The sequence below is a fragment of the Exophiala oligosperma genome, assembly GCF_000835515.1.
Source record: "Exophiala oligosperma strain CBS 72588 unplaced genomic scaffold supercont1.8, whole genome shotgun sequence".
NCBI classification, from domain to species: domain Eukaryota; kingdom Fungi; phylum Ascomycota; class Eurotiomycetes; order Chaetothyriales; family Herpotrichiellaceae; genus Exophiala; species Exophiala oligosperma.
Window position 1 is genome coordinate 1,212,218 of NW_015622825.1, and position 21,310 is coordinate 1,233,527.

Here is a 21,310-nt window from a genome sequence, read left to right on the forward strand (position 1 = left end):
CCAAGGGGTCAAGTAAAAGCTCCTTCTACCATGATACTCCGTACAATCCTCGGTACTTGTCAATCTGAAATGCCAGCAGGAATCCCAGTCAATTCTTCTTTTCCGAATGTGAAATGGCAACCTTTTGATCCTCCGAACCCACGCCGGGCTCCATGGTGGTAGAACCCAACCCGTCCTCTGCAGCGGCCAATCTGTCATCAAGGGCCCTTCGTTGCTCCTCGCTCAAATGACTAATGTCCACAGCGACCTCGTCACCAAACTTTGCCGCAATCTCCTCCAGCGTCAGGTTCTTCGTTTCCGGTAGGTAATAAGCCAGGAACGGCACGCCGACGAGAGGGACAATGATAAAGACGAGGTAATACTTCCATCCGATCTTCTGGAACGCCGTCGGCGCCACTTCCGTGTACAGCAGCGTGGACGCGAAGAGAGAAGCAACTGACAACCCCAACCCCTGTGCACGAATGCTGGTGGGGAAGATTTCTGCGCAGTACACGTAGCTGCCGGCGTCGAGACTTCCGCCATCTGGTAAAACCACGATCGTCAGCGTTGATGTTCACAAAGGAGACCGACCAAGGGGAGGCCGGAAGGTGGGGATTGTCAATGGGTTCTTACAGAAGGTGACAAAGAGGTAAAGAAACAGCACGCCCATTGCGTTGCCGGCACGGTTGCTGGACCCTGCGAAATTCGCGACCATGGCTGTCTCGATGATCATCATCACACCACACCCAATCAGACCGACCGTGATGATGCGGATTCTGCCCAGTTTGTCAAGGAGGAGGGAATTGATAAAGTTCATAAAAGCCGCCCAGGTGTCGTAGACGGCGTAGAGTAGCAGCGGAGTCCAGCCGGTCAGGTTGAGGTTGTTCAAGAGAAGAATCAAGTAATTGTTCTAGAGCCACATGTCAATAAATTGGGCCTAAGTTATACACAAACATAGACACAAATAGCCAAGAGTATACACGTACCACAACAAGCACGCCAGTGGACTGGGCGAGGAACCTGTAGAATGTCAATCAGTAAGCTGCCGAGATTTATGATATGGTGCAGGTAGCCGTACTGTACAAACATGCCGCAAAGAACTCTTTTGCGATACGATGGCTTCAACATCAAACCCCACAAGCTGGTGTTGCCGATCGAGCTCTCAAGTTCGATCTGCTTCGAGATCTGGTAAAACTCTTCTCTGGCCGCCATATCGGTATGCGCTGCGCCGCCAGTATGAAGTCGCTTCAAAATCTCCAGGGCCTCGGTATTACGTCCTTGCGAGATGAGCCATCTGGGTGACTCCGGTAGCCATGGAGATCCGAGAAGGAGGATAGCTGGTGCTACAACTTGCAAGCACAGACATAGTCTCCATTGCACAGAAGGGTTCTTGACAAAGAAGCACCAAAGACCTGTCCAGCCAGCGCCGGCCTGTTCAATCATCCAATCAGCCCAGCGAACAGTGACGCGACCCCCAGAATACTCACGTAGCCACAAACGACCAAAAAGCCATGTGATCCGACCATTCTGCCTCGTTGCTTTGCTGGAGATAACTCGGACTGATACAAAGGAACAGCAACGTCGATTGCTCCTACTCCGAGACCATTGAGGAATCTCCCAACCAAGAACATGGCGATATGGACAGCGGCTCCCTGGAGAATCGCAGATATGATGGCCACCACGCAGAGGACCTGAATAGTTGGACGTCGACCGAACTTGTTGATCGACCAGTGTAGACATAGACTACCGATCAGACCACCTCCTGCGTAGAGTCCATTTGCAGCTGAGTACGGTGTCAGACAGTTACTCGTATGAGTTTCAGTCCAAGAGAAGATGTCCACGTACCTCCAATGTACTGATTGCCTCTTGTGGCGTGAGGTCCGTCGAGGGATATGTCAAAGTAATCAAAGAATGAAGGCAGACCAAACACTGTTCCGACAATAGCAGAATTGAAGCCATAGGTGAAGGAGCCCAAAGCAGCAAAGAAGACGACCATAAAATTGTATCTGTTACCCTTGGCGTTCAACACTGCCGTGCCCTCGGCCTTTCCATGATGATTTTGAGATAGCATGGCGCTTAGGTCGGAGTAAAGTGATGAGAACAGTCAAAGAGAGAGACAAGGGAGGGAGAGGGTATCACAAGCCTTGCATAGAAGCAGGGGTGGGCCACCTTGGCTCTTTATAGGACGTACTGAGAAACGAGCAAAAAAGCTTGATCATGCTTGGTGCTCACAAGACGAGACAAGTGGCGGGGTGGTCCGATTCCACGAGTCTGGAGAGAAGGAGACCCCCTTGGGACAGGCTAAGATGCATCTGGATATCATGTCAATTATCAAACCCTCAAGACCGAAAATGAGTCCAATTTTGGAATATATTCGCAGACAAAGGTGGAGTCGGGACTCTGAAAGGTCTACTATTCCGTGGTTAAGCTGTCCCTGTCCACCAATGCGAGCCTACAGACGACGCCGGCTCGTCTACCCGTCGACATTGGGGGAGACACGGAGTACAGTATCCATCGTTCGGACTAGGGGCGCCGGGTCGAATGGCGATCTAGATCAGCGATAAACGTTGAGCCTGCCCACTCGTACAAGTACGAGAACGGTGAAAGTGGGAGAATTGTCACCGAATCGAGGGTGACCAGGTTCGATGAACCGAGGACCAGAACAATCAAAATCCTTCCAGATCCAGATTAGCCCAGAACAAAAGGCGTGCTATGATACCAGGATCATGTCAATCCCTATCGAATCTGAGCACATCTGCTGCTCATCGTGGACAAAAGGGTTGCCCAATTCAGTACGAGTATTCGTGCAGAGAGTAATCGTATCCTTGGGATCTCATAGTCCGCGGAACCGCGTCGTCAAAGCAACGACCTCGGATTGATGTCGCGGCGTAAAGTCATAACAATGAGAGATCGATTTGGCCTCTGTCGCCACAACCCCGGAGTACAGTCTCCAGAGACGTCATGATACGGAGATTCTGTTCTTGACCTGGGCATTGTCGTGGATATGTCCATGGGTCAAGTTAAGCTCAACCAAGACTCGGAAAGTAGATGACTTGTGATGCCCGACCAAAGGAGCTTTAGGGCGGCGTCAAGCTTCGTCCAAACTAGGACATAATCCCATCTCCGGAGAGACGTCAACGTTGATCTCGGCCACATGCTCGACTTCGCTCTCTCACAATAACTATCTCTTCTTCAAGCATGCGCTTTTTTGGTTCTCAGATCCTCCACATAATGTCCCGGTAACCTCATAGTGCCTCTATTCATCAGTGTCGCCATTGTCACAATGCTGCGACTGCATCCCTCAACATGCCTCGCGCACGCCAGATCGTATTCCGCATCTTCTACAGCACCTCTTTCACCGTCGTCTTCCTCCTGCTGACCGTCGTGATATGCGTCACCCCGGCCGACGCCCTCTATGAGTCCTACAAGCGCAACCGCCTGCTCGACATCTTTTTGATGGCAGGCGATTATGTCGTGACTGCGCTGATCGCATCGCTCATCTACGCATCGCGGATATACACGAATCGCTCGATTCTCAAGGATATCCCCAAGACGTTCATGCCTATCGAAAAGGAGGATCTACCTGGCCGGCGTGTGCACAAGCTGATTCAAAATTGTCTCGAACGCAGCGCCGTCATAGCATACCACGCCCGACCGAGGAGTACGTGGCTTCAACATGACGTTCATGCGCTCGGCCCCGTGACGAGGACAGGCTCTCTCGGGCTTGCCAGCACGGATGAAACTCCAGAGCCGACATGGGGCAAGATTGAACATCCAGGATGGTGCTCACCCGCTGCGACCGAACACCCTGGACTCGAGTACGCGACCGTCATCGACGAGTTGATTGACCTGATCGAGGCGAAGGCTGTGAGTCTGGCGCCTGTTGATCCTTCGGCCGAGACGGGACCCGACGGTATGCCACTGCCGGATCCGAGGGTCATTGCCGAACTCACGCGTCTCGAGACGATGGGTATGCGCCAGTACCTGCGGCACCTGATCGAAATCGGCGTCGTACCCGACACCAGTTTGACCGTTGCTTTTCTAGCCACGTACGAACGAGCGAGGTTCTCGTCACGACCGCTTTCGGACGACGATTTTCAAAGCCTGATGCGCATGTTTGCCGAGTTATTGCGCAATATGGCTCCGGTAGAGTTGGACATGCTCGATATTGATTCTGTATATTCAGCATCTGTGGCCGCATCAGAGTTCGAAGCTGCGAGTCTGATCCACCATCACCCCCAGAGAGACCACGACCCGCGTCGTCGCCTGTCAGACTCCACAGCTCCCTCTGCGGCGTCGACATTCTCAGAGTACGGTTCTGTCCGACGCCACCCACATCCACCGCGTCGCGTCTCCGAAGATTCCGCACCCTCGTTGTCCTCTCTGGATCGCAAGTATCCCGACGAAGAGACCGAAGATGACGAACAAATGGAAGACAGTCGGTCGCTGCGCACCGCACCTACCAGGGCGACATCCGCTCGCTCCAGACTACGCCTCGACTCGAGGTCGCGAATGGTATCTGCGCGTTCGAGACAGAACCTGAGCTTACGAAGCACCCGTTCTAGTGGTTCACTGCGGTCAAGAGGGTCAGACAGATCGGGTCCGAGCCCTCGCCGCACCCGCACCCGCTCTTCGAATGGGAGTGTCATCCGATTGACCCGACCTGATGACCACTCGGATATGCCGTTCATGATACGAGTGCCAACTACTGAGACGCAATGATATGTTTGGATTGGTCTTTACAAAAGTTTGGAATAAAAAATAATAATTTAGGGCAAAATAATCGTTGGCCTTGGTTACGATTGCGGGAAACCGCCTCATGACCTCTCGGACCCTTTGGATATGAATATATTATAGTTGGACTTGTGTAGCGGTATGAGTATGGGTGTGTACTTAAAGAATGCAAAAATGGTAATGTTTAGCGCCGGCCACGAAGAGAAGGGCACATACGGCAGCAGAAGGATATCGATGAGCGAGTAGTTTGATTTTTCTCAGTACTTACAGCTTTTGACGTCCTTGCCTCTCCTTGCCTATGAACCCCAAACAATAACACGAGTATCGCTACTCGTGCTCCGTACGAAATGAAATCAAAGACACCACACATAGTCTCTTGAGCTACCTACCTTACCGGTCCATTTGACCGGGCGTCCTATTCCAACCCAGCCTATTCAAACTCAACGTCAATCGACCGTCTGTGTTGAGTGTGTGCTCCGTGACCAGCTAGGCGATGTCAAATCTTGAAATGTTGGGCCCAAGGCTGACGCCTACCAGCCCCAACCCGGCCAGGCCACAAAAGGCGGTAAACATGCCCTGAAAAGGTCGTACACATATGCATTCAAGACGTCGGCCAGTCGCGGCATCGTCGTCCCCCTCCGGTTGTAAACTTCCAAGACTCCTTCGCAAACGCCTACGGGTTACTTGGGATGTCCTTTGGCAGGTCGAGATCTTGAGGCTTGATCTTGTTATAGTAGAATGAAGCTCTTCCGGATTGTCTGGCCAGCATTCAGGCCGATATAAGAGAATCGACATCCCTAATTCGATAGCGTAGGCCGCAGAGGATTTGTCCAGAAATCTTGTCGTCAACAGCAGACATCCGCAGATTGGGTATGCAACAGCAGAAGAGTTCTCGAACATTGGCAGCCAAGGAGAGTCTGGGCTTACCCTGGTTGTATAGCCATGTCGAGAAACCCAACTGTACGAGCTATCCAATGGATAGCAGGCAGCCGCAGTGACTACGCCAAAGGAGCATGCCGGAACTCGATACTGTCAATGCCCTCCTGGTCGACAAAGACCGAGCAAGGAATCCATTCTTGATATTTGTAGGGGTAGACATCCTGAGTAGCTCAACTCTCGCTCAGGCATTGATACTGTCAATATAATCGAAATACGTATTGTGATTTCCTGGCAGACATCTTTTCTTTCGCCTGGGGGAACGGGGTTTGGGTGTAGGACAGACGCCAGGAGCATTGCTGGAGCACACTCGAGGTCGGTGATGCTCTCCTGGTCGATAACGATTGAATTCCATGCCTGATACTTGTCGGGGCAGACATACTGTATGATCGACTCTCGGGAGGCATGATCAATATAATCAAAGGCATATATCAATCCCCGTAGGGGTCCATACCGTGTGAGAGGCTTTGCTGCATTAGTGTTGGCAATGTTGCTCTTGCAAAACCCCTGTATATTGTCTTGCCGAGACCGGGGTGCGCATCGAGCGGTCGCAGGCTCCCAAAACGTGACGGCCTTGGCCATGGCCCTGAGTTGGCCATCGGAGTATTGACCCGTTGATAGTGGCATGTGTATATGGTACCCGCATGACGCATCCCGACGTAGCTCGAAACTGTTGTTGAGAGCCGCCCAAAACTTATCGATGGGTAACACCTATCTTGAATGTGCTTTTCCGAAACAGAGCCATCCAAGGTTGCGTTCCACACGTTGTAATTAGGGCTTTCATCAGACCCTTGATGGTACACACTGCATAATAGTCCAGCGGCTGACAGGATGGTAGCAATGTGGTCAAGAAGAGAGAGGTTGAAATCGCGTGTGACACGTGTAGGAGCATCGAAATCTGGTATTGGAATTGAGGTCGGCCTCATCAACTCGAACTCGGCACTGAAACAGAACGGAAGATAGTCGCGGGCAATAGCCCGGCTTGTCGAGGGAGGACCGGGGAGGGCAGAGGAGAATGGTTCGCTCTCAAGTATTCATGTCAAGACCGCCGAGAGAAGGAAGAAAAGGAATTCTCATTGCCATCGGAGCGGACGCCAGCTCGACGTTGAGTGTGTGTAGTGTTTGAAAGGGAGATCGAGAGCGAGAATGGGAGGCCATCGTGACGGCGTTTTCGATCCAGAAGTGCTTGTAGTCTGTATTGTTTCTGTGATTGATCTTGGACAGACAGAGGGAAGGAAAACGTAGCAATGACGGAAACTACGAAGAAGTGATCGTGGTATGGCTGTCCCTAAGGAGAGAGGAAAGGAAGAGAGGAAAAGAAGGACGGATGCAGAGTATACGAATAGCATGTGAAAGATAAACAACAGGAGCCGCAGGCGGGAAATACGAGTACGAGCGACTTCCATCCTTGGCAACGTCCCATAACATCATTCGAGTCATACGGTTGACAACCTTTGATAGAAAACACCTTTTGTCTCACATTTTGCTTACAGTAAGTTGCAAGACTTTTGGTACAAAGTAAAAGAGCGACCAGCGAAGACTCATACACGAGTGGCTTTGTATGTTTTGTGAACAAAGAGGTCACCAAATTCTTTAGAACTTTCTGCTTGCTTTTTTTTTGCTGCAACCTCTCGACCAAGATATCGGATTGAATGGTCAACCAACTAGAAGAGCCGAGCAATACTCCTCCTTGCTTTTAAAGTGCCCAAGTACGATATAGAGCTTGTGCTGAGAAGGCCTTTTTTCGATTGAGCAAGAACAAGTCTTGATCATGTCTCAGTTTTCTTCAGAAGGTTTGAGTAGCAGGCGTCAGTCGAGGCCTGGAAGAGAATAACAGAGTCAGTTCCCCAGCACATAAAGGTAGGTTCATCTTTCCCCTACTTTTTTCATGAACCTCGAGCTTCACGTACATGAGATCAATTCAGCGTATATCACCTCAAAATTCTAGAGGAGAAGCAGAAGCAGAAGCAGAAACCCGAATTACATTCCGAATCACACCGTCTATCAAAAAATTCCACACGACTCGATATACATACGAAAGTCATGGATATCCTTGCCGAACTCGAGAGTATGGCCGTCAATGTCGCAACGGCAGCAGCAGAAGAAGAGACCATCCCCGACGTTGACGTCGAGAGATGGCAGAAGCTATTTGGCTTCACAATTTCAGAGGCCCGTGCAGCACTCGAGACGTACCGGCGAGACCTCTTCAGGACCAAGATCTCCGACGAGCTTTGGGATACGGTCGGATCAGACAAGCAGGCCGAGGGTTACGACCGCGAGGCCTATGAATATTCCCTCACACGACCTCGACGACACGACTCGTCCGGACGGTACGACGAAAAGGGGTCGTACATTGTCCAACTCACCGGCCCTCTCCATTCACCAGAGATACTCCAACGGGCCGCCACGCTGAACCGTGTCCCTACGCCGATCGGTGGTGTAGGAGAGTGTGGACAAGCGGAATTTTGTGAGATCGATGGAGCGGCAAAGGCTCGACTCCTCTCGTGGGCACGAAAGTACCACTGCGGCTTTCAGCCCACCATCATCCGCCTTTCCAAGGCCAAGAAGGAGCTGTCCGAGATCACCCAGGCACCCACGCTCGGGAACAACCTCCTCACACTACCTCAGCACCGCCCCGACGACGTCGGCGTCGAGCCGACCCCGTCCCCGGGTCAGTATCCGGTCTGGTACTTTTTCTACGGCACGCTGGCCGATCCAGACGTGCTGTCTCGACAACTGGGACTCGAAGAAGCACCGCACTACGTTCCGGCCAAAGTTTCCGGGGGCCGCGTTCGGACCTGGGCGGCGAAATACAAGGCACTGGTCGACGCGCCCGGCGAGGAAGTGCCTGGCAGTGCGTTCCTCGTCCAATCTGCTTCTCAAGAGGATGCCTTGAGGTTCTACGAAACCGACAAGTATGAGGTCGTGAGGTGCAAGATCACGACGCAAACCGAGGTGTTGGACGGCCTTACCTTTCGCTTCGATGGCAGCGAGGACGACTTGGATCAGATTCACTAGTTTAGATATGGGATATGGTAGGACATGGGTCAGGCGCGGTTCCTTACTGTGCTATGTGTTTGTTATGTACATAGGTGCCAGTCAGTTGGGGGCTTCAGCGAAGGGGGAAGTTGTCCTGGGTGGCATAAGTCACTCATAGCCCCTGAAAGAACTCTACCCTTTCTTTTTTCCATCAATCTTGCTCTATGATCATCCAGTTGTGAACAACAATGACATTATTATGCAAGAAATTTGTCGATGCTAATGTTAGAGAAATCAAAGCAGCTAAGGGAGTACTGGCCGGGCTCACTCCCGGATGCATATATTTCGTATAGTAGATATGACAAGGAGTCCCATAGCCTGACTGGCAAAACATCACCCGCATTGAAAACCGCACCAACATAATTGTTAGTGTCTCGTCTGGACGCAGGAGAAACGTTTGGTTTATCGAGCCAGGTGACGACCGACGATGGGAGATCATGAAGATGGGGAAGGAGAAGAAGAGGCGAGAAGAGGCCTGCAAAAGCACCCCGTGTTCAATCACGTCAAGGGTGTGTCTCAGAATTGCATGTAGTATTAAGGACATTGCTACATACGGAATAGCAAAGGCAGCCCATTTGATTAGGTACTGTAGGTAAAAGGGGGGGTGTGGCTTCCCGAAATGCGTGTTGACTGCATTATTCTTCCCACGGGGCGCATAATTTCGCTCAGTTGTCACTCCTTGGTGTGTGTGTGTGTGTGTGTGTGTGTGTGTGTGTGTGTGTGTGTGTGTGTGTGTGTGTGTGTGTGTGTGTGTGTGTGTATGTATTCTCTAACCTCCGCAATCTGTGGAGAGAGAGAGAGACGGCGATGGTGGCACAATCTCGCTCCTACCCAAGACTGCGATGGATCCGAGATGAAGAAAAAGAAAAGGTACAGTAAGAAACTCTACGTCCGGCGATGCACTTGATTGCTGGGTCATCAGATGGGGTGTACTGTAGTATCTAGTCGGCGCCTACACCCTACAGTAATCCTGTGTACAGTACTGTAACCGGGTGGTTCTAATGCGCACCGGACTTGCAGCTGAAGTCCCTTCTGGTGAACCCCCATACAGTATTCCCCCCCCCCTCCCCATCATCTCGGCAAGAGACATGGCCCTAAGCGTTAGTGATTGTTTGGCTCCTCACCTGTTGCATGTTCTGCTACGCTGAGACACCACGCGCCCATGCTTTCTACAGTAGCTCGAGGTTAGTTGGGAATGCCTAACCTGAGCTGGTGGAAGAGGCGCTGTCATGACACTGTGTGTGTGTGTACCAAGGTAGTTAGTTTTCTGGCAGTCACAATTTATGATTGTCGCTCTCGCACAGACTAAGGGCCCCAGATTTTCCACCCCCGCATATATCACGTTGGCGGCGAAAAAAAAAAGAAAAGTGGACGACGAGGACCCGAAAATTTGCTCAGGCGTCAAGGTATGGTGGGTTTCGTTGCTACGTTAATGCAGGACCCGGTCCAGTCGAAGGAAATAATGCAAGGGGAGAAAAGGTAATGCTTTACCAGGCCTGTCGGCTGAAGAATAATCAATATGCGAGCATCCTGGCCAGGCAAACGAATGACTGGTGGGTTGTGCACAGTGTTGATGGTGTTCAGCTCTTTACAGGGATTGCCATGCAGCCCAGGCAACGTTGACTTATCCTGTTGACCCCCTTGATGGCCTAGCCAGAGTTTCGCGGTCGACCGAGGCGCCTGACCATGTCGGCCTGGTACAGTTGCTGGGGGTAGTGTCGAGGCATGTACCCCGTGGACTGCAACCTTTTCGCACAAATGTCACTTGACAAAACGTGTGGTTGGCAGCCATCAGCACCTTTTGCATGGTTACTCGGTGTCTTGAGGAAAACTTTGCCGGCACCGGTTTGTGACAAGGCGAGGTGTGCATGTAACCCCTAGTGAGTCTGCTACTGCAGCCTCGCAAGCAGGGCTTTTTGCAAACCCAAGTCTGGGTCATATGAGAAGCACAAAGTGACCCATATCGAGGCTGGTACCCACCACCACAAATGTTGATGGTGCCTATGCTTAGGAAGTGATGATTCAATCCAGCTAACTTCTGTTGGGGTAGGTGTAATGTTTCGTGGCAGCAGCTTCGTTTCGGCCTTGTCCGATTCTTGTGTTCAGAGACAGAGTGCCTCGATATATTCAGAAGTATTATCCATGTAGTTTGCATGCATCTTGTACACAGAGTGTACCCAGCCAGTAAGTACTCTGTAAGTTGCTTTGAGATCTCTGGCATAAGTTAACATCTACAAATCCTTGCACAAGCCAATGCCATTGTTGTCCGCAACTGGATGTCATAGGCCAGTATTGACGGAAAAGGGAGTCAAGTTCTCTGAGGATAATGACATTGCCTTTCAATCTGCATCTACTTCTTCCACCTACTGAAGCTGTCGTGGCCTGATGATGGGTTTGTTATCGATGCATGACGAAGATTCAGCTTTGCGGGAGGTATTGAGCTCAAATTCTAGAACAGCAGTAGCCCTAGCATGTTGGAAGTGGTATGAGTTGAGAATGATTGTACAAATACTAGAGGCTGACGCAAGTTACAAAGTACTTGATGGTACAGATAAGCCGTCCAACTTCTGGACCTGACTATGCCTCAATGCTTAGAGCACATCGCTTGTTTGGGCCTCAAAGGCAGCTCGTACGTCCCTCCGCGAGATGGTAACGGTATCAATCCGCATCACAGGATCTCGATGAAAGATCTGCTCTGTCGACAGCCTGTTCTCATCCAATTGTCCATAGTTCCTCCAAACCTCCAGAACCATCGTTGTGAGATTCCCCCGGCCCTTTTTCATGCGCATTCGATGATCGGTCTCGCAGAAAGAACACTTGAACACTTCTGACATCTCCGAGTCCAATGCCATGCTTCCGAGGGCTCGCTTGAGGGTTTTCGATATGTCGTCAAGGGTTCCTACAGTTGCCCTTACATGTAAGCACATGTTTGATAGAGTTATACGATCTATCATCATGGCCGCTTCCCGTCCCGATCCTACCTCGACCTCCGTTCGACTGGCCAGTAGAAATTGACCGTCCACCACTCGTGCCTCGTTCGTGTGAAAAACGCCGGTGTCATCGAGACCGCTCACGTTGCAAAATGACAACGGCAAGCCGTGGTCAGGCCCACGCATGTGGGCCTGACAAATCAAGTCGACCACCTCTCGACGCACATAAAGGTACCTCTTTTCCCCTCCACGACGGATCCACTGACCATATGACAGTCGTACATCCGACGAGGCATGGTGATTTTCGCGCGGACATCCGTACCCGGAGAACTCCCTGACTCGCCAGAGGTACAAAAGTCCACAGGACCGGCACGTCAGGTATTTGGGTTGGTCCAGTTCCAGGAGCCTTAGAAATCGGACCTTGGTGGTCTTGTCGACACCACCACCACTACCACTAGGCGTCAAGTCGAGGTAGCAATGATTCAGGAGAAGGCAACGAAGTTGTCGACAGGAGAGACTCAGTAGGATCTGTGACCCTCGGTCCAGAAAGCTCGCAACATTGAGAATCATCTCATTGGGAAGATTGAGGAGGAGCGGAGGGTGGTGGTGGTTGTGGTCATAATGCTCTGTTTGCTCTGCGGTGCCCGTGTCTTGCTTTTTCCCCCGTGGCCCACGTTTTCGTTAGTTCATTTTCCATGTTCAAAACTTTAGGGGAACAAATGTAGCCCTTGGGTTGCATCCCGAGGAGAAAGACACTTACGGATGGAGGTCCCGAAGGACTCTGTTTCCGTACAGAGGAGAGAAATGGACGTAGCGGAAAGAACCACCTGCGTCGAGACCCAGTTCGATCTGCCATTTCTGTCAGCGAATCTCAGCCTGCGGTTTGTCTTGATGCGAAGACCGAGAATATAGCCGTAGGTCGTCAACCCCAAGTCTCGTCTCCTTTTGCAGAGGAAAATCGACGATACTATCCTAACACGCCTAACCTTGAACGCGCAATGCCAGGAATAATACCAAGAAGAGGGTGTTGAGGTAGAGTGAGAAGGCGCTGAAGAGAGAGGGGGATGAGCCCCGAGAACCACGCATTTTGGGAGATCACTTTACCCAGGCAGACACGAAGTATTCTGAGTGCCCAGAACTCTTTATATGCCAAGACTAGTTGTAATGGTTGGGAGAGACCCGCGTCGGGGCATATGCTGTAGTCTCGATAACGTCTCGAATACGTCTAGACACTTGATTGTGATGTCTAGATAAGATATAGTGACACAGAAAAAAAGGTGCCTATTGTAATATGTTGTACAGTATGTTCTGTTCAAGTGTACTAGTACAAGATATGTCTTATGACGATAACTTCAAGAAAGGAGACTTACAACACTGGAGACTAGCTGATGTACAGTACGAAGACTTCATCCTTCCTCGACACAAATCAAAAAGCACGTGATAGGCAGGGAGATTTACCCCGTGCAGATACCCGTCCTCCGTACTCGTACATGGTATGCAAGCAAGTTGGACCCGGAGTCCGAAGTACCTGGTACCTCCGGTACTTTGTCCTTGACCAGGTGCCGCGTGGTCTTGTGGTGAAAGCAGTGGATTAGACGAGAGATCTGTGGGCCATGTTCGAAGAAACCGGAATAGTCTTTGCTCGTGGGCATGATCGGCCTCCTCCTCGTCCCCTGCACGAGCTCTTTTTACGGCAATAAAGGCATTCAGTTCATACACTGTACCGTTTGCGCCTCGGCCGGTGAGCCCACGTTCCTTCGAATCGAGATCGTTTTGGTTTCAGTCTTTTTAATGGGCAAAAGGCCTGTGTGACAAACGCCCGTTGATACATTAATGCAGGACCCAGTTCAGTCGAGGAAATGATGCATAGGGAGAAAAGGCAACGGTTTGTTTGCCAGGCCTGACGAACGAAAAAACGAGCCATACGGCCACACCTTCCAATGTCATCGAAGAGTGACTGTTCGAATCTCGGGGTCTCAGATCTACAGCACCCGAAAATTGTCCAGGCACCTGACTGCCTTCCGGGACGCTTCTCCAGTATGTCGAAATCCACCCTTCAGCCTCTCCGGTGATCGAATCCAAACCTGTCCGTGCAAGCGCTCAGGAGGCAGCCAGAAGCATGGAACTTACTCCGTAGGTGACACTGGAACGGACGGGCCCTTGATGCTGCCTAGACAAAAGCAATTCTTTCCAGGGTGCTTGATGAGGAAAGGATCCCTGATGTGCGTTGTAGCGAGCCATAGACCAAGCGGCTATGCAGGTGGTGCGCGCTATTTCCCGTCTCTTGCCTCTGCCATTTCCTCGAATATTACTCCGGAGTGCTTGGTATGAGTCCTGTGCACGGTTCATGGAACTGACGGCAAGGAACGGTACGAGTACTGATCATCGAGCCTGGTCTGTGATGCTCATCTTGAAATCAGGCACATTCTTCGATGGACCGTAGAGTTTCACAATCCCGCAAGATAGCCCTGTCAACTGTGTTCTGTCAATAGGCCGTCAAGCAAAGCAAAGAAACCAGCTGATCTCTTGTCAATGTGATAACTCTGTAGCATATACTTTGGATCACAATGTGGCTGGAAGTTAACCCTCCACCAGATCCGTACCTGCTTTTGCCCACAACGTGAACGACAGAATTTGCAAGGGCCAGATGGCAGCATTCGAATGCATCCATAACGACTTTGTCGTTGCCAGGGTACAAGATATCCGTTCGCGAGTATCGAGGATATGCTTAGGACCGCTCTCAAAGCGGAAAGGACAAGATACTTGAAGTGGGTCGGAGATCCTCGTAACATGTCAGCACAGAAGCAACGTTATGCGGCATGAGCAAAAGGAACGTGCAGACATGCAGCAAGGGCCACATCGATCAAGGTGTTGTGGTTCAATGCAGGTCTTCTTGCGACACTGCAACATTGGTCATTCTGGAGTCCCGAGCCTCTTGGGCCCAAGGGACATGTGAGAAGTAAAGATACCTATGTAGATAACTCTGTCTGAAATCTCTCTTGCACTCTTGCACTCTTGTGAAAAGATAAGAAATTCAAAGTCAAGTGTCGTATGGTCGGATGAAGATAAACAAAAGAAAGATAGAAGCGGGTGAAGAAGCAGAGAGTGCTGTGCTCCGCCGACGGTACAAGCTCTCACATCAAGTTCGATGCAGTCGAGCCCTGATTCTCAAGGACCATTCCCCGTCCCGTCCATTCCCATTCCCTGAACCCCTTGCAAGCATATAATCAAGTCCATAACAATCCTTGAGTTGGGGTGATGACCCAACCCAAGGCAACGCCCAACAAGGTCTTCAATCCGAGATCACATGCATAACGGTCCAGCCATCTAACGCTTCACGCAATAACACCAGTCAATTCCAATCTGATGCATGTCTCCCTGCTCAAATGCTTCATCAACCCACTCAAGTGCTCGTGTTGTGTAAATAAGAAAGGAGAAACGCCAAAGAATGCTTTTTTTTGAATGTGCCCAGTGCCCTGATCCATCAAGTTCAACAAAGAGGAGGTTGAAGAGGTTCGCCAGCGGCCATCATCGTGTCGTGTTCCCGTACAGTCGTATACAATGTCAAATGTCGTAGTGTGTAGAAAGGGTATCATGTATTAATTGCTCTGCATAGAGACTCGGCGTCGAAGAGTTCTTGTCTGATCGAATGATCCCACATAGTCTTTCAAGTCGTTCTGTGCTTGCTCAGAGATCTTGGGAGAGTGTGGTCGGGACGTCGTGGAAGACGAGGACAGTGAGTTTGAGGAGTTTGTTCGGTGTACGGAGAAATCGTAGGCAGGTGGAAGGAAGAAGCCGGTAGTTGAAATGGTCATGGAAGGTCGTTGTTTGGCGGTGGTGTAACTGGATGAAGACGAACTCGTCGAGTCAGCCAGAGTGAAGTGGTCAAGCTGGGTGAGACGACAGGCCGAGGAACAGAAGGCGGTGCCGTTGGTTTGTCTGTCGCAGGACAAGCAGAAGTCTCCGAGCAAGAAATCCATGGCTGTTCAACGGTGGTTTGAAGTGAAACAATAGAAGTAGGTAGGTAGGTAGATAGGTAGCAAAGTAGAGGAGGAGATTCTGTATGTTGATGGTAGATGACTGGGATATATGTTGAGAGGCGTATTCCAGGCGACAGATACTATTGCCTTGAGGTGGCAGTGAGGGTGTGGACGGGAAGTCAATGGAGAGGTCACGCAGGCAGAATATATCTCATCGACGCTGACGGCTGATATATGTTTGATGGAGGTGTGGGTGGAACCTCTCGAGGCTCAAGTGTGAATTGCAGAAGTGAAGAATTGTCGTGTCGAAGGAAGAGAAAATGGTATCTGGACCAGATGAGAGATTGTTTGTGATGGAGGGAAGGGAAACGGTTGTTTAGATAAAAGGAAGTTGTTTGACTCGTTTACTCCGTACTGGGAGGACGAAGATGAGCATGGAGGGATTGTCGACTTCGCCGCAGACAGGCCTATCACTAGGCCTGCTAGGGCCCTGCTAGGCCCCAAAAACTAACCATACCTAGCCTGTTCCAGCTCAGACCCCCGCTTTCTGCTGAAGAGTTGCTTTGTGCTCCCTATGCCATCCTTTTTTTTGGCCTCAACCAGCCTAAAGACGCCCTAGAGACGCCCCTGCCTCTCTCCACCCTCCCACACAATCCACCAACACATCCCTGCCTCTCATCATATGATTAGCCTGTCGTTGTCTGACTCCTCATTCTTCACGACTTGTGCTCGACACCCCCCCGGTCATGCTCTTATGCAGCTAAGCAAGAATCTTCATGTCGCCAAAGCCAGGGCCTGACCAAAGCCCCAATCCTCTCTTACCTGGGCCGCCCACGCAATCAAGGCACCGCCCAATCATGCCTGCTTTTCAGGCCGACGCTTACCTGGCCACTCAAAGCTCAAACGGTGGATTTCAGGGTCATGGAGAAAGCTCGTGCCAGAGTGTGCCCTGCAAAAGACTGACTGCCACGAAGTCCATCTGGATCCTGGCCAGCCAAGCCGTCTCGTCTGGAGGCAGAAACGCTACTCGGCAGTCCTCATGCTGTACGAGGCCAACGAGTACGAGTAGCAAACTATCAGGCACGCTTCGTGCCCTGAAACACTTGATTGGTTTTAAATTTCCGTGTTTTGAAGCAATTCCCAGCGGCAATAGTGGTTTCTCATCGCTGACCATGGGCTCTGACGGGCCATTCTCCGACGAGCGTCAGTAAGGTCATCACCTTTTGTGCGAGCCGCCATCGGAAAGTCTCTCAAGCAATAATCGGCGCCAGCGCGAGTACGAATTATTATCAGTGACCTATTTCCTGGCCATGTGGAAGAGTGGCAGAGTCCAGACAGCGTCCAACAAGACGCCTCCCGTTCTTTTGTTTGGGGCTACACCTGTCAAGGCTTCCTGGTCTGAGCCTTGATTCGCCAACCAAGCCACTATCTTCCCACACCATCAAATTTTCGTTCCAGGGTGTGCAGCACCTCATGCACATGGTCCCCAAGCTTCGCTGATCTGAGTTCGAGGTGCGTGGGATGCCAGGCTTCTGTGAATGGCTCAATCACACCACAAGTGGCCTGCGGCAGGATTGGCCACCTGCAATGCATTGACAGATTTTTCTCCGTGGTGAGGCACTTTTCACACCTGTCAATCTGCGCAATGACATCGGGAAGAACGCGACAAAGACTGATCATTTTCGTGGTCACCATACTCGTCCTCTGCACGAAAACATCATCAAGCGACACGGCAGTTGTCCATGGGTCGTAGACTTCGTTCTGGAATGTAACAGACTCGAGTGGGCTTCTTTGCGGACGACGTCAGTGTACGACTTTGCTTCTCTATCGCACTTCTCCATGGCAGCACACGCACCATCCAGTCAAGATGTCGATTGCTGCCAGGTCATGCCCAACCTGGTCAAGATCACTTACCTTGACTTCGTGCTGATCGCCCTTAGGGTGATACCAGAGGGCATTAGGGAGGGGCCGTCCGGGCTCCTCATGTTTTGGTGCAGTAGTGTCCGAGTTCCTTGCGCTATTTTGCAGCGGGGTACGATGCTTTCCACTCAGCTGCTCCTTGACGTGGTTGTGCGACAGAGAAGTGTTCAGACACACAAGGGACTCGGATCAGTCGGGCGGCAAACTGCTTTTGCTTTCCTCGTACGAAGTACCAGTGGTTCATATCGCCATCCAATTACCCTGTGGCCATTCAACTGCTGCTGAACAGGCCTGCTGGAGCCATGAAATCGAAGTAACGCTTCGGCTCGATGACGGACTCAGCCGTTCGTCGCGCAGCACGGGTCACAGCTCCACCACTAGAGTGAACTACAGTATCTCGCCACTTGATTCAGGATGCTCCAACAACTGGAGCAAGCCTGACAATGATTGCTTTGGCACGGAGTGTACACCTCATTAACAAATGCTCGCCGCTGGCTCAAGCCAACAATTTCGCCAACGTCGTCGATCGCAGTGCGAGAAGCTCGGGCACCCTGAATGTCCAGACTACAAATCAAACAATGCATTATTTTGCCTTAGCTCTACAAGCAACAATACTTAATCGTTCTAACATGACCTATCCAACCCGCGCCGTCATTGTACTACCCGAACAAGGTCCGACATCCTATAGCCTCGACTCTTGTGAGCGACAGCAATTTCTACCCCGCCCATGCTTTCCTTCGAGCTAATCTGTAGCCAACCCCAGACTATTGTTATGCCTAACAAGAACTTATAGCGCTGTTCGCTTCACAAATGGAAGAGGATCATTATTACAGGTAGCCAGTACCAGATCCTCATATTATCAACCCTTCCTGGACGGCACTCACAAATGGACCGATGCCCCCATTATTGATCTACTCGTGGCTCAATGTCTATCAAGCTAATCCCGCTGCCAGTTGTCGATCGTGGTGCAAACCACTGCCTGTGCACTAGAAGCCACAGTCACACCCTATCGCACAGGGTGCTTGGGCGGAGCAGCCATATCCCATGTCTTGCACACCAATTGGCATGTCTGCTGCCGCACTATCCGGAGCGTCTCAAGCCACATCTACTGTAGGTGCCTTTGAAGTCTGAGTTGACCCTTTGATCATTTGTGCCAAGAGGGCCAAACTACTTGGTCGAATTGCGACAAACCCCACGCTATTGACAGTCTCCTAGCACGGATCGACGAACGGCGTTTTTTTAATCCGTCAGCGACCACACCAGATGCGGGCGATGGTTATCGGTGCGATACATTTAGCGGCGAGCACTGAAATTGGAGGGGACCATGCATATGTACAGCAATCTACGAGCTGGCTCGTTTCTGAAGCCTACTGTAAGAGGCTTGCGCTACGCGCTCATCCTCCTGACCACAACGGATGATTGCGCACTAAGCCATATCTGCTTCAAGCGACCATTCATGCTAAGCTTCAAACGGTACCCGTCAGTCTTGCCTGACATGCTTACATATGTCAAGTCTCAGATCATCAGGAGGTAGGTGTGAAGTTCAGAGAGGTAATGTCGGGAAGCTAATGCAGATATCATTGGATGGAGTTTTTGACAACTGCGTCGACATACATGGTCGACATCTCCCTGAAGGGAACTGTGTACTCTGTACACCGCGTTCGTCCCCTTTTTTCAGAGACGCACTGAGGAACGAAGGCAAGTCTATCCATTCCGCGTGAGGGTTGTCATCTGACCCGAAGCGATACACAATGCCATATGAGTCAGCCGCCATCATCACCACTTATCACTACACGACACTCCAGGACCTCTCTCATACGCAGTGTAGGTGAACTATACGACGGGAACTAATTACTGACGAGGCCCGAGCCCTTGCTGTTATGCTCATCATCATACCTCATCATTAGTATGGCGGCTTACCATTGTTGTCATCGGAACCACAGAGTAACGACCTCGCTTCATCCCGTGCCAGACGGGCATCAAAAGGCCAGGGCCGCATTTCGGACCTTCCCCCTGTCGACCATAGCCTTAGTGCTGATTATTTTCTCCTAGCGAGCTTTCGGTGCACCTCCGAATGCCCAGATGCAGATATGAGTCTGCTACAAAGAGAGGAAGCGCTCCCGAGAGAGCGCCCCTGGAATCATATTGATTTCGTGTCTACACCCAGCCCTACGAGGACATTATGTACCCCTTGCAGACAAGGTATGGTCACGCGCGAGCGTAAGGACGGTGTCATTCGCTTCGTTTGAGATGTCTAGTCAGCGTAACACCAGGGCCGACAAGGGCCGGCGCATCAGATCCGGCTCGAGATCGACGTTGGTCAGGATATCAGCTTATGCCCCGAAACCGGCTTGTCATCTCAGCATGCGCACAGAACGCACTGTCCCTTTCCTTTCTATTTTTGGTATTCGCACGAGTATCTTCTTTCAGGGCTGCCTGAAGAAGGTCAAGTAGCGACAAGGAAGTCATATGATTCTTCTACGAGAATGTCACCAAAGGGCGTGGCCGCCTAAGAGCGACTTGTGGTTCTGCTGCAGGACCAAAACGCCCCCTCCCTTGAGTCGACGGCTACAGAGCAGGACTTGGTCGGTAGTCGTGGCTACCTCAGTTTCGTTCTGGCGCTATCCCCCTAAAATCTGTGTGATGTCTCCTTTACGATAATGCAGGGCCCAACAACAGAAGGAGATCTAACAATTGCGCCATCTCGTACTCCGTACCACCATCAGGAATCCCCCTGCCAAGTCTTGAACGTCGAACGCTACTGTATCCCTTGAGCGGTTCTTCAACAATCGAGAATCACCCTTCCAGCTCTACGCTTCTGCTCCCTTTCGAACTCGAGGTTGACTTTAGTCGCGAATGGCTCTCGGTGTCTGTGCAATTGCTTCTATCTTTGCTTTCATGCACCTCAACTCTCGTGGCGGCTGAAATACTCTGGGAGGAACATTCTCAAGAACGAAGGTATCGGTTTGATTCTAGCTCCAACACGTTCACCAAGACGGAGATACGTTCCTGGAAAGACATCAACGGTATCGTGCAATCACCCTGGCGGTCGGCGAATGTTTAATGAATGAATTCGTATCCTTGGAATTCGTTGCTGCGAGGACGACCATTCCTGTCCCGAGGCCAATTCGACTCGAAAACCTCGATGGCTGCCTCTCGTTGACCACTGAACTCATCGACGATGTCCAATTCGATCTGCTCCCGCGGCAGCTTCAATCAGTCTCCTATCTCGACGACTATGTTCGATACCATGTCCTTCCACAGCTACAAGGTCTAAATCCAGACACTCTGGGTACGAGGACCGGTGTAATCATCCCACCGCGCCGGGTCTTCGATCACGACCCTAAGAATTGGTATACTCAAGAACAGCATCTCACTTGAGAGTGCCAATTACACCTCTGTCGCTGATAAACAAGAGCCACATGCAGATTCTTCATTCCGCAAAAAATGACTCGTCCCACCAAACTCTCACAGGAAGTTCGACATACAGCAGGTACTGAGCCTAGAGTTTCTCTCGGTTTTCATTTCGACGTCATGGTACCATCGGTCCACTTCAATTCTCTTCATGAAGCTGTCATAAGAAAGCCCTCCTTGAATCTGAAGCGGTCAACTTCGTTCTGGATCTTGCGCCTCTGTCGTACGGTGAGAAGCTGGCACGGTCAAGAGGGAAGGAGGAGATGGAAAAGTTTACACGTTATTCAAACTCATGGAACGGCTCGCGAAGGTCCAAATCGGGCCCTCCGCACCAAATCCCGATCCTGATCTGTAAATGTCCTTTTGGATGTCATTTGC

The 21,310-nt window shown here is 51.0% G+C and overlaps 6 protein-coding genes across 6 annotated transcripts; 2 read left to right on the forward strand and 4 right to left on the reverse strand.

Moving 5' to 3' along the window:
* Nucleotides 1-18: 18 nt before the first annotated feature.
* PV06_08379 (uncharacterized protein) lies at nucleotides 19-2,050 on the reverse strand (the record flags this gene model as incomplete). Its single annotated transcript, XM_016409703.1, has 6 exons — nucleotides 19-522; nucleotides 613-889; nucleotides 966-999; nucleotides 1,058-1,410; nucleotides 1,467-1,762; nucleotides 1,825-2,050. The coding sequence occupies 6 exons, from the start codon at nucleotides 2,048-2,050 to the stop codon at nucleotides 89-91; spliced, it is 1,620 nt and encodes a 539-aa protein (XP_016260011.1). The 3' UTR covers nucleotides 19-88.
* A 1,091-nt stretch (nucleotides 2,051-3,141) lies between these two features.
* On the forward strand, nucleotides 3,142-4,971 carry PV06_08380 (uncharacterized protein). The gene has a single exon (XM_016409704.1). It carries the CDS (start codon nucleotides 3,286-3,288, stop codon nucleotides 4,699-4,701), a length of 1,416 nt encoding a protein of 471 aa, XP_016260012.1. The 5' UTR covers nucleotides 3,142-3,285; the 3' UTR covers nucleotides 4,702-4,971.
* PV06_08381 (uncharacterized protein) lies at nucleotides 4,769-6,968 on the reverse strand. Its single transcript, XM_016409705.1, has one exon. It carries the CDS (start codon nucleotides 6,274-6,276, stop codon nucleotides 5,746-5,748), a length of 531 nt encoding a protein of 176 aa, XP_016260013.1. The 5' UTR covers nucleotides 6,277-6,968; the 3' UTR covers nucleotides 4,769-5,745.
* A 160-nt stretch (nucleotides 6,969-7,128) lies between these two features.
* PV06_08382 (uncharacterized protein) lies at nucleotides 7,129-8,962 on the forward strand. Its single transcript, XM_016409706.1, has one exon. It carries the CDS (start codon nucleotides 7,693-7,695, stop codon nucleotides 8,665-8,667), a length of 975 nt encoding a protein of 324 aa, XP_016260014.1. The 5' UTR covers nucleotides 7,129-7,692; the 3' UTR covers nucleotides 8,668-8,962.
* A 2,223-nt stretch (nucleotides 8,963-11,185) lies between these two features.
* PV06_08383 (uncharacterized protein) lies at nucleotides 11,186-12,802 on the reverse strand. Its single transcript, XM_016409707.1, has 2 exons — nucleotides 12,379-12,802; nucleotides 11,186-12,272 (listed from the first exon to the last, which is right to left on the reverse strand). The coding sequence occupies exons 1-2, from the start codon at nucleotides 12,472-12,474 to the stop codon at nucleotides 11,280-11,282; spliced, it is 1,089 nt and encodes a 362-aa protein (XP_016260015.1). The 5' UTR covers nucleotides 12,475-12,802; the 3' UTR covers nucleotides 11,186-11,279.
* Nucleotides 12,803-14,487: 1,685 nt separating this feature from the next.
* Nucleotides 14,488-16,047, reverse strand: PV06_08384 (uncharacterized protein). The gene has a single exon (XM_016409708.1). It carries the CDS (start codon nucleotides 15,596-15,598, stop codon nucleotides 15,218-15,220), a length of 381 nt encoding a protein of 126 aa, XP_016260016.1. The 5' UTR covers nucleotides 15,599-16,047; the 3' UTR covers nucleotides 14,488-15,217.
* Nucleotides 16,048-21,310: the final 5,263 nt, after the last annotated feature.

Bases quoted from the DNA above. Each gene is read 5' to 3' on its own strand.
- PV06_08380 (XM_016409704.1), top strand. From the start codon at position 3,286: ATGCCTCGCGCACGCCAGATCGTATTCCGCATCTTCTACAGCACCTCT.
- PV06_08381 (XM_016409705.1), bottom strand. From the start codon at position 6,276: ATGCCACTATCAACGGGTCAATACTCCGATGGCCAACTCAGGGCCATG.
- PV06_08382 (XM_016409706.1), top strand. From the start codon at position 7,693: ATGGATATCCTTGCCGAACTCGAGAGTATGGCCGTCAATGTCGCAACG.
- PV06_08383 (XM_016409707.1), bottom strand. From the start codon at position 12,474: ATGGCAGATCGAACTGGGTCTCGACGCAGGTGGTTCTTTCCGCTACGT. The intron at 12,273-12,378 runs GTAAGTGTCTTT...CGGGGGAAAAAG, and splicing joins GTCCTTCGGGACCTCCATCC to CAAGACACGGGCACCGCAGA.
- PV06_08384 (XM_016409708.1), bottom strand. From the start codon at position 15,598: ATGGATTTCTTGCTCGGAGACTTCTGCTTGTCCTGCGACAGACAAACC.